Source organism: Heterodontus francisci, chromosome 19 (genome assembly GCF_036365525.1).
Source record: "Heterodontus francisci isolate sHetFra1 chromosome 19, sHetFra1.hap1, whole genome shotgun sequence".
In the NCBI taxonomy this organism is placed as follows: Eukaryota; Metazoa; Chordata; class Chondrichthyes; order Heterodontiformes; family Heterodontidae; genus Heterodontus; species Heterodontus francisci.
This window is the reverse complement of record NC_090389.1, coordinates 65,364,208-65,379,369: the sequence shown is the minus strand read 5'-3', so window position 1 is coordinate 65,379,369 and position 15,162 is coordinate 65,364,208. Positions and strand designations below refer to the sequence as shown.

Here is a 15,162-nt window from a genome sequence, read left to right as displayed (position 1 = left end):
CTGAATTTTGCAAGTACGGGCTGGTTGAATACAGTTATGACGTTAGATGTGATTCCACAATTGGACAGTATTTGCTGAACAATCCAGAGTTTGCTAAGAATTACACGAACAACCAATTTAAGATGATCAGTCGAGTTCGCAATGTAGCTCACTTATGCTTACTAGAAGTTACATCTATTCATAGGCATGGACCTGTCCTCTGCAGGCAAAGGAACATGGCCAGGCATTGCGCCTTTTTGAATGAAACAAAAGCATGGAGACAATATTTCCCTGGTGCATTCTCCATGGCTACTCTTCTACAAAAACTGACTTGCCAACCAATCAGCGCCCTTTTCTTGTGCAGTATAAATTGTTGCTCCCTTTGAAATCTGGCATTCTTGCGTTCATCCTGATGAGAGCAGGACGAAAAACTTAAACAGCATGTCTCTTTTTCAGCAATACTCAAAGGGAACATGCTGGATATTGAATATATGGACTTCCACTCACATGGACAGAAGGACTGCTAAAAAAAAAAAGATAGTTTTCAAAATCATAAAAAAAAAAGGGTGAAAGTGAAACATTGGAGTTGATTTATGTTCCAGGCAGGAACGCAGCCTTGCAATTGGCCAGCCTGTTCATGAGAGCCAGTAGGGAGGCTTGGTCAATTATAACGGCCAGGCCTTTTGAGTATGCAGTTTACCCACTTCCTGACCAGAAGGACAAGGAAATAGATGTTTAACCTTCAGGAACTCGCACAAGATTCGGGGAGGGGAAATTGCAGGGCATGGAGGCCCATGGTTTCCTTGTTGGGCCTGGAGAAGCATTCCAGCTCTACAGGGAACCATAGAATTATTTAAAAAAAATTTGTGTCTTGTTGCCGTCAGGTTTGGTCTGGCAGGGAAAACACCAGTCAGGCTTCAGGCTAAAACAGAAGGTGGGCCTCATCGGTCCCAAACTGCATATTTAAAAACAAACCTTGCCAGCTTCAAAGCAGGATTCTTAAATGTCTTTGCGAATATGCAATAAATTATATTTGCATTTAGCTCAAGCCACTAACCTCTTGTAATTTTTTAAAATTTTTACATTGCTCTTGCAATGGCTCCAATAAGCAAGCTGTATTGCATGTTTGCTCTCATGCAAAGTGGCTTCAGCTGAATGGTGATAAAAAAAAATGAAGCTTACTGAAGTCAAACCACCAACCATTTGGGACTCGGCAGCAGATGAGACCAGCTTAAGAAGATAGTTTCACATTGCGACAGTTTCAGATCAGGTGCAGCATAACTGCACTTGGTGCAAACCACACAGTTTAATTTTAAAGTTAAAAATTTCCTCGGCAGCTTGCTGGAACACCTGTTTAGGTTCTTAATTTTAGCTCCATTGGTTCTTCAATTACATTAAAAAAATCACAGCCTTTGGATGCCAATAAAGAGTTCTATGCAACTTCCACCTAATGTTCTCCACCCCCCATAGCAGCTCAGATCTAGAACAGGGTTGAGTGCAGGTTACACCAAGTTAAAGGCCTGCTCAGGTCAGGAAAAAAAAACCTAACCCGAACCCGACAGAACCACATCGGACCCGAGCCTGACCTGGCCAGAGTCCTTCCATTTTTCCTCCGCGCCCAACCCGACCACTGGAATGTTCACTTTACCTACCTTCCAATTCCGAATCCGTTTTTCACTTTTTCAGTTTGTGCAGATAAGCAACATAAACAGTAATTTACTTGAAAGGTTGTTTAAAAAGATGAAGATTGGAGCCACGATGTCAGTGATCGTTTGTTCACGAATTAAACAGAAACCCATGGAGTTGTGCCCAGACAGTTTGTGCCACAATGTACTAGTATCTGTATTGCTTAAAATAAACACAGCAATTGCCCGAAGGCTCAGAAAATATGATACATTACCTGGACTCCTGCTTTACAAGTTGAAATACTTGCTGCAAGTTTATCCAGCGAGCAGCTGAAATGCAGAGACCAGGAAGGTCACAGCTGTACTGCGGGAGGACACCTCAGAGAGGTCATGCAGCGAGGCAATATGGGTGGAGCTCAGGAATAGGAAGGGTGCAGTCACGATGTTGAGGGTTTACTACAGGCCTCCCAACAGTCAGCGGGAGGTAGAGGAGCAGGTATGTAGACAGATTTTGGAAAGATGTAAAGGTAACAGGGTTGTAGTGGTGGGTGATTTTAACTTCCCCAATATTGACTGTGACTCACTTAGTGCTAGGGGCTTGGATGGGGCAGAATTTGTGAGGAGCATCCAGGAGGGCTTCTTGAAACAGTATGTAGATAGTCCAACTAGGGATGGGGCCATTCTGGACCTGGTATTGGGGAATGAGCCCAGCCAGGTGGTCGAAGTTTCAGTGGGGGAGCATTTCGGGAGCAGTGACCATAATTCCATAAGTTTTAAGGTACTTGTGGATAAGGATAAGAGTAGTCCTCGGGTGAAGGTGCTAAATTGGGGGAAGGCTAATTATAACAATATTAGGCAGGAACTGAAGAATTTAGATTGTGGGCGGCTGTTTGAGGGTAAATCAACATCTGACATGTGGGAGTCTTTCAAACGTCAGCTGATTAGAATCCAGGACCAGCATGTTCCTGTGAGGAAGAAAGACAAGTTTGGCAAGTTTCGGGAAGCTTGGATAACACAGGATACTGTGAGCCTAGTCAAAAAGAAAAAGGAAGCATTTGTAAGGGCTGGAAGACTAGGAACAGATGAAGCACTTGAGGAATATAAAGACAGTAGGAAGGAACTTAAGCAAGGAGTTAGGAGGGCTAAAAGGGGTCATGAAAAATCATTGGCAAACAGGATTAAGGAAAATCCCAAGGCTTTTTATACATATATAAAGAGCAAGAGAGTAACCAGGGAAAGGGTTGGCCCACTCAAGGACAGAGATGGGAATCTAGGCGTGGAGCCAGAGGAAATGGGCGAGGCGCTAAATGAGTACTTTGCATCAGTATTCACCAAGGAGAAGGACTTGGTGGATGATGAGCCTAGGGAAAGGAGTGCAGATAGTCTCAGTCATCTCATTATCAAAAAGGAGGAGGTGTTGGGTGTCTTGCAAAGCATTAAGGTAGATAAGTCCCCAGGGCCTGATGGGATCTACCCTAGAATACTGAGGGAGGCAAGGGAAGAAATTGCTGGGGCCTTGACAGAAATCTTTGCATCCTCATTGGCTACAGGTGAGGTCCCAGAGGACTGGAGAATAGCCAATGTTGTTCCTTTGTTTAAGAAGGGTGGCAAGGATAATCCTGGAAATTATAGGCCGGTGAGCCTTACGTCAGTGGTAGGGAAACTATTAGAGAGGATTATTCGGGACAGGATCTACTCCCATTTGGAAACAAACAAACCTATTAGCGAGAGACAGCATGGTTTTGTGAAGGGGAGGTCGTGCCTTACTAATTTGATTGAGTTTTTTGAGGAAGTGATGAAGATGATTGATGTGGGAAGGGCGGTGGATGTTGTCTATATGGACTTTAGTAAAGCCTTTGACAAGGTCCCGCATGGCAGACTGGTGCAAAAGGTGAAGTCACACGGGATCAGAGGTGAGCTGGCAAGATGGATACAGAACTGGCTCGGTCACAGAAGACAGAGGGTAACAGTGGATGGGTTTTTTTCTGAATGGAGGGATGTGACTAGTGGTGTTCCGCAGGGATCAGTGCTGGGACCTTTGCTGTTTGTAGTATATATAAATGATTTGGAGGAAAACGTAGCTGGTCTGATTAGTAAGTTTGCGGACGACACAAAGGTTGGTAGAGTTGCGGACAGTGATGAGGATTGTCAGAGGATACAGCAGGATATCGATCGGTTGGAGACTTGGGCGGAGAAATGGCAGATGGAGTTTAATCCGGACAAATGTGAGGTAATGCATTTTGGAAGGTCTAATGCAGGTGGGGGGTATACAGTAAATGGCAGAACCCTTAGGAGTATTGACAGGCAGAGAGATCTGGGCGTACAGGTCCACAGGTCACTGAAAGTGGCAACGCAGGTGGATAAGGTAGTCAAGAAGGCATTCGGCATGCTTGCCTTCATCAGTCGGGGCATAGAGTATAAAAATTGGCAAGTCATGTTGCAGCTGTACAGAACCTTAGTTAGGCCACACTTAGAATATTGCATGCAATTCTGGTCGCCACACTACCAGAAGGACGTGGAGGCTTTGGAGAGGGTACAGAGGAGGTTTACCAGGATGTTGCCTGGTCTGGAGGGCATTAGCTATGAGGAGAGGTTGGAAAAACTCGGATTGTTTTCACTGGAACAACGGAGGTGGAGGGGCAACATGATAGAGGTTTACAAAGTTATGAGCGGCATGGACAGAGTGGATAGTCAGAAGCTTTTTCCCCAGGGTGGAAGAGTCAGTTACTAGGGGACATAGGTTTAAGGTGTGAGGGGCAAAGTTTAGAGGGGATGTGCGAGGCAAGTTTTTTTTTTTTTTACACAGAGGGTGGTGAGTGCCTGGAACTTGCTGCCAGGGGAGGTGGTGGAAGCAGATACGATAGCGACGTTTAAGAGACATCTTGACAAATATATGAATAGGAAGGGAATAGAGGGATATGGGCCCCGGAAGTGCAGAAGGTGTTAGTTTAGGCAGGCATCAAGATCGGCGCAGGCTTGGAGGGCCGAATGGCCTGTTCCTGTGCTGTACTGTTCTTTGTTCTTTGAATATTATAAAAAATATAAAACAATCACTGTCAGGACTCTAGTTTACACACATACAGTACAGTACTGTATGTGTGGCACAACCTGACTGGACACAACTCCATGGGTTTCTGTTTAATTCGTGACCAAATAATCACTGACTTCGTGGCTCCAATCTTCATCTTTTTAAACAACCTTTCAAGTCCAACTAATACTGTGTGTGTCCGGCCCGGACCCGAGCCCAGAAGAGCGACCCGACCCGAACCCGACACATGTCGTCGGGTCAGGTAACAGGCCTTTACACCAAGTGTTAGCACTCACATGCTCAGGATCACTGGACCACCTCAAGTAGATTACAGCACAATTAGGGAGTGATATTAACTGAACACGTGGTTTTAAAAACCATTTCCAGAAACTTGCCAAGACCACAAATAGGCATCACAATCTAAGTTCAGTTTTCTAGACTTCCTTTTTTTTGTTGAAAAAAGGACCTATGGCTGTTATTTAAACGGAATATTTACCAGTACAAGGTGGTGAGTCCCTGGGCAAGTTCACACCATAGATTCCCCCCTTACGTTGTCAGCTATATCCAAGGTACACTTTGTCACTTTGTTCAGCTATGCAAAATGAGGCAGGTAGAAATCTTTACTAGTAAGACCAAGGGTGCCAATTTCAATTCTTTGGTGATCAGGAAGGTATGAACTGATCTACAGGAGACACTGCTTTCAGTTTTTGTCACTCCAGCACTTATGTAGAGTCCCTTAAATGCATTAAAGCCTAACAATCGAAATACATTTTAAAGGAGCATTTCACTATATTTCTTACCACAAGATTGTGTAAATACAATGAATAAATGAAGGAAAAGTTTTCAAAAGTAAGCATTTAAACAATTGGAAGTCTTTTTTAAAAAAGGAGATTAATACCAGAAGTCCAGATTTAGAGGCAAGAATGTCTCTAAGACCACACTGGACATGACAGGTGCAATGTATACCAGACTCAAGCCTTGGGGATCCTACTGGAAAACAGCAGCCACAAGGGCCTAAGGCCCTATTGATCATGATGGGAGATGAAAATAATTTTCTCTCATTGCCATACCTTAGATTTTTAGGTTGCTGCTGGGAACCATAGACCAAATGCTACTGCATTAGCATACCTCTTTGGCCGTCCCATGGTTGCAGCAACAAGAAAATGAAGTAAGAGGTCTGGAAGTGACCTTTCCTACCTCACATGTATTGGGCCTGAGCCTACCCCAGGTGCTGACACAGCTCTTGTCAATTTTGGAAAGCCCCCAAAATCCTAGGGCAGTCCAGGTGTCCTTCCTCTTTACAGCACCTGGGAATGGGATATTTCCCAGGTGCAAGAAAAAAGAAAATCTACCCCAAAAGACTTTTAGAAACAAGAAAAGTCCATGAGGCCAAACAAGCCTGCCCCTTTTACATAGATCAATCTCCATCTAACTGCCTTCTCACTACAGGGCCGATTCCATGCTGCAAGCGGCTCACATAGAACACACTGTAGGAAATTGTAAGTGCACATCACCAGTCTATCTGTCCATTAAAATTATGTAATTCAATGAGTTCTCTCTCCGAAAACATAACTAATTGACCAAGAGAGAAACCCCCAGCCACCCAAGGCTGGATATTCCATCTCAAATCCTGGGGACAGGATCATTTACAAAAGCAGGACAGGCCACAGCACCTGCAAGTTCACATCAGCAGCAGCTGAGGTCCAAATGGGCGGAGGTCCGACTAGAGAAGGTCATCAATACCCTCTAGAATTAGTAAAGATTTCAGAAGACTTCAAAGAGACTCACCCCCGCCATGCCCCTTTGGTGTAAGAGGTGCTGGCTGAAGATCTGATCACAAGCTTTTCTAATTGAAATTAAAAGGTAAAATCTAAACAGGACAGAAGCCCAGTACAGATGAGTTTCAATCCATATTCCAGGCTCTCCCAGTTGATTACATCACTGATACACACATTATACTGTTGGCTGTGTACATATTTAATGCTGTCGATTAATAGCTAAAGTTTCTACACTTCTATAGTTCGTCCTAGACATCTCTGAAGGAAGTTTTTCAAAACTAATAACTGTCAACAAGAATGGAGATAAAAGGATACCTAGGATTAATTACAAGACCACCATTTAATCAAGAAACAAAGGGATTGTTGTGGTACTAATACCAAAGGGGCAGCAAAGTGGCGCAGTGGTTAGCACCACAGCCTCACAGCTCCAGTGACCCGGGTTCAGTTCTGGGTACTGCCTGTGCGGAGTTTGCAAGTTCTCCCTGTGACCATGTGGGTTTCCGCCCACAGCCAAAGATTTGCAGGTTGACAGATAAATTGGCCATTGTAAATTGTCCCTAGTTTAGGTAGGTGGTAGGAGAATTGAGGGAAGGTGGGGATGTGGTAGGGAATATGGGATTAATGTAGGATTAGTATAAATGGGTGGCTGATAGTCGGCACAGACTCAGTGGGCCGTAGGGCCTGTTTCAGTGCTGTATGACTCTAAAAAGGCAATTTAGTCAAGCAGCTTTCAAGGTTCCCCATGGCAGGCTGATGGAGAAAGTGAAGGCGCTTGGGGTCCAAGGTGTACTAGCTAGATGGATAAAGAACTGGCTGGGCAACAGGAGACAGAGAGTAGCAGTAGAAGGGAGTTTCTCAAAATGGAGACGTGTGACCAGTGGTGTTCCACAGGGATCCGTGCTGGGACCACTGTTGTTTGTGATATACATTAATGATTTGGAGGAAAGTATAGGTGGACTGATTAGCAAGTTTGCAGACGACACTAAGATTGGTGGAGTAGCAGATAGTGAAGGGGACTGTCAGAGAATACAGCAGAATATAAATAGATTGGAGAGTTGGGCAGAGAAATGGCAGATGGAGTTCAATCAGGGCAAATGCGAGGTGATGCATTTTGGAAGATCCAATTCAAGAGTGAACTATACAGTAAATGGAAAAGTCCTGGGGAAAATTGATGTCCAGAGAGATTTGGGTGTTCAGGTCCACTGTTCCCTGAAGGTGGCAACGCAGGTAAATAGAGTGGTCAAGAAGGCATACGGCATGCTTTCCTTCATCGGACGGGGCATTGAGTACAAGAGTTGGCAGGTCATGTTACAGTTGTATAGGACTTTGGTTCGGCCACATTTGGAATACTGCGTACAGTTCTGGTCGCCACATTATCAAAAGGATGTGGATGCTTTGGAGAGGGTGCAGAGGAGGTTCACCAGGATGTTGCCTGGTATGGAGGGCGCTAGCTATGAAGAGAGGTTGAGCAGATTAGGATTATTTTCATTAGAAAGACGGAGGTTGAGGGGGGACCTGATTGAGGTGTACAAAATCATGAGAGGTATAGACAGGGTGGATAGCAAGAGGCTTTTTCCCCAGAGTGGGGGTTACAATTACTAGAGGACACGAGTTCAAAGTGAAAGGGGAAAAGTTTAGGGGGGATATGCGTGGAAAGTTCTTTACGCAGAGGGTGGTGGGCACCTGGAACGCATTGCCAGCGGAGGTGGTAGATGCGGGCACGATGGAGTCTTTTAAGATGTATCTAGACAGATACATGAATGGGCAGGAAGAAAAGAGATACAGAACCTTAGAAAATAGGCGACATGTTTAGAGAGAGGATCTGGATCGGCGCAGGCTTGGAGGGCCGAAGGGCCTGTTCCTGTGCTGTAATTATCTTTGTTCTTTGTATGCTGCTGCAGGAGGTCCTGCAAGTAACGGTTGTTCCTTTTGGAGCGGAGTGTGGCTCAGTGTCAGGACTGCAGGGATGGAAGCGACTGAAAGGGTGAATGTAAATGTCAGGTGCTCAGAGCCTGGGACAGGTCAGGAAGAAATTTGCTGGTCTCAGGCAGGTTGCTAAATGCTGCTGACATTTTGTTGCCTTTTCAAAGGCTGCCTTATAACACACCTTAATATCACTTCATTGTAAACTTGTTAATCTGTCTTAGACAATTAACAGCATTCTGTCAACTACTCATGCACTTTCCAAATGCATGAGAGCATTCCCATTTTTCTCTAGGGCACCCAGCATTGCAGGTAGGATAAGGTGTTTTGCCCTGTGGCCCTTTAAATGAGGGAAATAAACTCCACACAAGATTTACACATTCACTTAGTGGGCACTGGGGCATCTTCCTTCATCATTTAAAAAAAATATATGTCCCAGTCTTCAGAAGGCTGCAGATAGTCAATGGCAGCTGCTTCTAACTGCAGAAAGACATGGGTTCACTGGAGATTTTGGGCATGGAGGAAATAGAGAAAGTAAGGGAGGGGAAGCTTGGTGGTCTCCCCAAGTTCATTGCTACTATATCCATTGCTTTCATTTCTTGCCTCCTTATTCATTTCTACCCAGAAATTGGCAAAGCAAGGATGGACCATCCCAACTCTCATGCACAAAAAAGTGTGCAGGCCCAGACAGTCACTACTGCATTTTCACAGCCAGGGAGGCACTGGATACCTTGCACCCTCAGAGGCAGACACCGACATCCAGCAGGCAGTCTCCTCATATAGTTCTCTCATCAAGCAACATTTAAAATGAGGAAACAAAAAGTAGAAGATACACATTCATGCACTTTCAGAAAGGGGCAACATCTGAACATACCTGCACCACACATTGTAAGGGCAAAGAAAATTTATCACTGCTGCTGGTCTGACACTTCAGTTAAGATGGGAATTCATTTAATTGTGGAGAAATGCTGCTGCATTCATGGGAAATGCTGCAGCTATTGATGATAATATTTTGTTCCCAGCCAAGGTAGTGAGTATTTACATGACTCTGTACCTATGCACTTTCAATTTAAACTTTGAGAGAAAACCTACCAATTAATAATTGCACAATGTTTGAACCTGCATACTTCTTCACATCTTCTATCCACCGTGGCACAGATTCAAAAGATCCCCTTTTGCTAATGTCATAAGCAATAATCGCACCATTAGCACTTCGATAATAACTTTGTGTAATTGTCCTAAATCGTTCTTGTCCAGCCGTGTCCCATATCTGCAACTGCAATGGGAAAACACATGAACAATAATGAAAAACAAGAAATAAGAAACATCATTGCTCAACATAGGCTCGGTTAGTTTGGGCACAAAGCGGAAATGAGACCCATTTAAATTCTTCATATCTTGACAAAGGATGATGAAACACAGATGTAATTGTTGGTTCAAGACTCTGAACTAATTTGTTTGCCATTATTATTGCATTTGTCTGAGTTATTTCTCTTTTAGTAACTGTTCTTCCCAAATAATTAATGGTGTGTTGGATTGGCATTTGATTAGATTAGATTAGAGATACAGCACTGAAACAGGCCCTTCGGCCCACCGAGTCTGTGCCGAACATCAACCACCCATTTATACTAATCCTACACTAATCCCATATTCCCAACAAACATCCCCACCTATCCCTATCACCTACATATACTAGTGACAATTTATAATGGCCAATTTACCTATCAACCTGCAAGTCTTTTGGCTTGTGGGAGGAAACCGGAGCACCCGGAGAAAACCCACGCAGACACAGGGAGAACTTGCAAACTCCACACAGGCAGTACCCGGAATCGAACCCGGGTCCCTGGAGCTGTGAGGCTGCGGTGCTAACCACTGCGCCGCCCCCAGGACTTGCTATCAGAGCAAGTTTTATGACTTACATAAAGGATAATATATACTTTAAAAAGCATTACAGCAAGGGGAGGGGGGGCAAATTCAGGTGATTTGAAAACACATTTATGGTTTGTGTCTCAGTTGTGGTTTAGCTGATAGCACTCTTGCCTCTTAAGTCAAAATGTTGTGGGTTCAAGTCCCACTCCAGGACTTGAGCACAAAACTCAAGGCTAACACTCTAGTGCAGTACTGAGGGAGTGCTGCACTGTCAGAGGTGCCGTCTTTCGGTTGAAACGTTAAACCGAGGCCCCATCTGCCCTCTCAGGTGGGCATAAAAAGATCTCATGGCACTATGTCAAAAAAGAACAGGGGTTATCCCCATGGCCCTGGCCATTATTTATCCCTCAAACATCACAAAAACTGATTACATGGTCATGATCACATCTCTGTTTGTGAGAACTTGCTGTGTGCAAATTGGCTGCTGCGTTTCCTACATTACAACAATGACTACACTTCAAAAGGTACTTCATTGGCTGTAAAGTGCTTTGGGACACCCTGTGGTCATGAAAGGCACTATATAAATGCAAGACTTTGTCCCACAACCAAGACTTAGTTTTTAATATCATTCAAAATGTGCCAATTTTTATTTTATAGAAATCCCACTGCATTGCATTCTTGTAACTGAAACACTTATCTATACTTTTGTTACCTCCAGACTTGACTATTTCAATGCTCTCCTGACTGGTCTCCCATTTTTCACCCTCCATAAACATGAGCTCATCCATTACTCTGCTGCCCATTTCCTTACGCACAGCAAGTCTCACTTACCCATCACCCATATGCTTGCCAACCTACAATAGCTCTCAGTCCACCAATGCCTTGATTTTCTCCTCCGCATGTTCTCCTACATTAAAGGCTCTGTATAAATGCAAGTTGTTGCACGACACAAATGCTGGTCATTTAGGTGGGGGAAAGTTGAAGACACCAATAATTGCAATGTCACAGATAGCTCAAGTATCATAGCATGGGAATTCAGCTGTCACTGTATTTATGGCATATTAAATGAAATGAGTCCAAGGTCATGTTTGTTTTGTCATACTGAAGCCAGAGATGATTATACTACATCAATATCCAATTCAAACTTAAAGCATAATTGAACTGATTTTAAGTTCTGATTTTTTTTTTAAATGTGAAAATAAAATTCTGATTTCTTTTTAAAAAAATGAAAAGGGTTGCCAGAAGAGGTCTGGAAACTGATCACCTGCCCCTTTCTCAGACATTGTTGATGTGTGTAAAGAACATGGATCTAAACAAAATGCAATTTTAATAAACCAATCTGAAGACATTTTTGCAACATGTAAAATAAGTTTTGTTTGAAAACTTCACAATGGACAGTTTACATTTCCTAATCTAAATTATTTATTCAATAACCTGCGTGTATTAACCATCTGAGTATGCAACTTTTACTTGTTAGTTTTCCTTCCGGCTAATACTATGCTGCCAAACTGCTGCAGGTCTTTGAGGGAAGGAGAGCAGGTGAATCCTCGCAATGATCACGAGCTAGATACAGTTTGATGGACTCCGCACTAACACTTTAATATATTTAAATTTATATTATGTATCGAGATAGACTGCCAACTTTCTATTTCCTGTTTGAGATGAGCTTTAAAAAAAATCGTATCTTTTCCTGCCACTTTGGGTGTCTCACAGCCTAACGTAAAACACATTTCATTTCCTCTCTGGAGACAAAAGTTTAAAGTGGCACAAAGAAGTGAAAGGCTTGTTTTGTCAATGCTTTAGTCAAAAGTGCAAAGTGACTCATGCTTGACTGTCGGGGTTTGTAGCACGTTACGTCTTTTGTTAGAAATAATGCTAGATTTGAACAAAACCCATTTAACAAACCCAGTTGCGTGAGATTCCCGCAACAATATGAAAAGTTAAACCAGATTCCTGTTGCCCACCCCACAAAAAAAATAAAGCAAAAATGCAAAACCGTGCTCGACCCAGGACTTGGAATATACTTGACGGATGAGCCTGGAATACAGCAAGCGTAAGATAAGCAGGAAAACCATCAACTGCTGGAGTAAGAGAGGCTTCAAGGATGAGAAGTTTGCTGAGGGAATAAAGCGGCTGTCGGCAGCTGCGCACTTACTTTCACCCGCTTGCCCTGAATCTCTAACGTTTTCATTGTAAAGTCCACCCCGATCGTGTTGCCCTGTTTCTCCACGAAAATTCCCGATTTGAACCGCTGGACGACGCAAGTTTTCCCGACGCCGGCATCTCCAATCAGAACGACTTTAAACAGAAAATCGTAAGGCTCGTCCGGATCCACAGGCCCCGACATCTTCCGCCGGCTTTTATTTCCCCCCCACCCAAGTCACCGGCAATCTCAATCGAAAACTTTTTGATGCATGAAGCAGCCGACTCAAAATGACAATAATCACCGAAAGCCCGCACACTTGCGCACATGACGTGGATGTAAAACTCCGGAACTGACAGCGCGGAAGAAATGTTCCAGAGAGATCCACTGGAAGGACCCCCCCTCCGCTGGCCGCCTGCCGCAGCGCCTGATCGCAACCCCCATGCAGCCGATAGGGCGCTTTCACATAGCTGGCCGGTGCTCGCCTTCAGGACCCATTACCCAACGCCAGCCACACGTACCTAACCCATACACAGTTTCGGCGTTCGGAAATGTGCGCACCGTTTCTTCTGTAAAACAAATTGAAAAATAAGACTAATGCAAAATTGTAAAGCACAGTACAAAAACCCGTAGGAAGCTTAAAATTGATTTTTAAAATATATTTTAAAAGAGTCATACATATGGATAGGCACCAACATGTTGCACCATGGACATTTGACAAAATTGACTCAGCCACTGACATGGGTACAATTAATCTGTATATAAAGTGTATAGCCAACCTAATACCATCAAAACACAGCCCGATTTCTCCCCATTTAGTGAGATACCTGGCATTGTTTTAGCTTGCGCAAGTAGTCAATGTCTGCCCTCATGCTTGATAAGCAATGCAGAGAATTTGGATAGATGTCTATCTGTCAGGAGTGATCTTGATCTCTATTTATCTATATCCCCATCCCTTTCCCCCCACCCTCTCCCCTCTGTGTCCATATCTCCCCCCCGTGTCCCTCCCCTCTACCCCCCACTCTGCCAATGTATGCCCTCTCACCCTGCCTCATCTTCCCCCTCCCTCTCCACCCTCTTTTCCCTGACCCCTCCCCCTGCCATTCCCCCTCTCCCGTTCCCTCACCCCCACTCTCCCCCTCTGTCCCCCAACCTCCCCCCTCTCTCCCTCAATCTCCCAATCAATCTCACTTTCTATCTCCCCCTCCCCCTCTCTCCCTCAATCTCCCCCCTCACTTTTCCTCACTCCCCCTCCCTCCCCTCTCTCTCACCTCACCCTCTCTCTCTCTCTCCCCCTGCCTCCCTCTCTCTCTCTCCCCTTCCCTCCCCCCTCTTCCACTAACACCTCCCTCCTCCCTCCTTTCCCCCTCCGTCTCTCTCCACCTCTCCCCCCTCCGTCTCTCTCCCCCTCTCCCCCCTCCGTCTCTCTCTCCCTCCCTCCGTCTCTCTCCCCCTCCCCCCTGCTCCCTCCGTCTCTCTCCACCTCCCCTCCGTCTCTCTCCCCCTCCCCCCCTCCATCTCTCTCCCCCTCCCCCGTCTCTCGCCCCCTCCCCTCTGTCTCTCTCCCCCTCCCCCTCCGTCTCTCTCCCCATCTCCCCCCACCCCATCTCTCTCCCCCTCTTCCCCCTCCCCCTCCCCATCCCTCTCCCCCTCCCCGTCTCTCTCCCCCTCTCCCCCCTCCCCATCTCTCTCCCCCTCTCCCCCTCCCCGTCTCTCTCCCCCTCTCCCCCTCTCCCCGTCTCTCTCCCCCTCCCCCCATCTCTCTCCCCTCTCCCCCCTCCCCGTCTCTCTCCCCATCCCACCCTCCATCTCTCTCCTCTCCCCCCCTCCGTCTCTCTCCCTCCTCTGTCTCTCTCCCCCTCCATCTCTCCCCCCCTCTCCCCCCTCCGTCTCTCTCACCCTCTCCCCCCTCCATCTCTCTCCCCCTCTCCCCCCTCCATCTCTCTCCCCCTCTCCCCCCTCCGTCTCTCTCCCCCCTCCCCCTCCCCCCTCTGTCTCTCTCCCCCTCCCCCCTCTGTCTCTCTCCCCCTCTCCCCCCTCCATCTCTCTCCCCCTCCCCTCTCCGTCTCTCTCCCCCTCTCCCCCCTCCATCTCTCTCCCCCTCTCCCCCCTCTGTCTCTCTCCCCCTCTCCACCCTCCCCCCTCTTTCTCTCTCCCCCTCTCCCCCCTCCATCTCTCTCCCCCTCTCCCCACTCTCTCTGCCTCTTCCCACTCTCTCCCCCCTCTCTCCCCCTCTCTCTCCTCTCCTCACTCTTACCCCACTCTCTCCCCACTCTTTCCCTCTCTCCCCATTCTCTCCCTCTCTCTCCCCTCCCTCCCCTTTATCCTCGCCTCTCTTCTCCCCACCCCTCTCCCCTCCCCTGTCCCTCCTCTTCCCCTCCCCTGTCCCCCCTCTTCCCCTCCCCGTCCCTCCTCCTCCCCTCCCTGTCCCTCCTCTCTCCCTCCGCCTCTTCCCCCCCTCTCTCTTACCTCCCTCTCTCCTCTCTTCCCAATCTCGCTCTCTCCTCTCTCTCCCCCCACCACTATGCACCAAGAGCAGAAACACATTGCCGCTCAGCACCGGCCCCACACTTTGACAGAAACCAGGACCTTTGGAGAGCTGAGAAAGTAAACTGTCTGCCTAAAAAAAAGCTTGGTCTAGCTCAAAGCAGTCTTGCCTTTCCAATTCTATCATTGCTTTCCTGTGTGCTATCCTATCTGTTCTACTCACACCAACACTCTCGCGGTCTGACTCTGCAGGTCAGACATGGACAGGGAAGAGTTCTACTCTTCCCAGCAAGTCCTGCTTCCTCCATGCTCTGATTCAATGGAGGTCCA

The 15,162-nt window shown here is 46.2% G+C and overlaps 1 protein-coding gene across 1 annotated transcript in view; it reads right to left on the bottom strand.

Moving 5' to 3' along the window:
* The window catches only part of rab43 (RAB43, member RAS oncogene family), a 30,547-nt gene extending 17,785 nt beyond the window's left edge, over positions 1-12,762 (bottom strand). Inside the window, exons 1-2 of the mRNA XM_068051809.1 lie at positions 12,358-12,762; positions 9,426-9,609 (exon numbers count right to left, since the gene is read on the bottom strand). Coding sequence (XP_067907910.1) covers positions 9,426-9,609; positions 12,358-12,549 — 376 coding nt within the window. The 5' untranslated portion in view covers positions 12,550-12,762. The remainder of the gene's footprint in view (positions 1-9,425; positions 9,610-12,357) is intronic.
* Between the last annotated feature and the right edge of the window lie 2,400 nt (positions 12,763-15,162).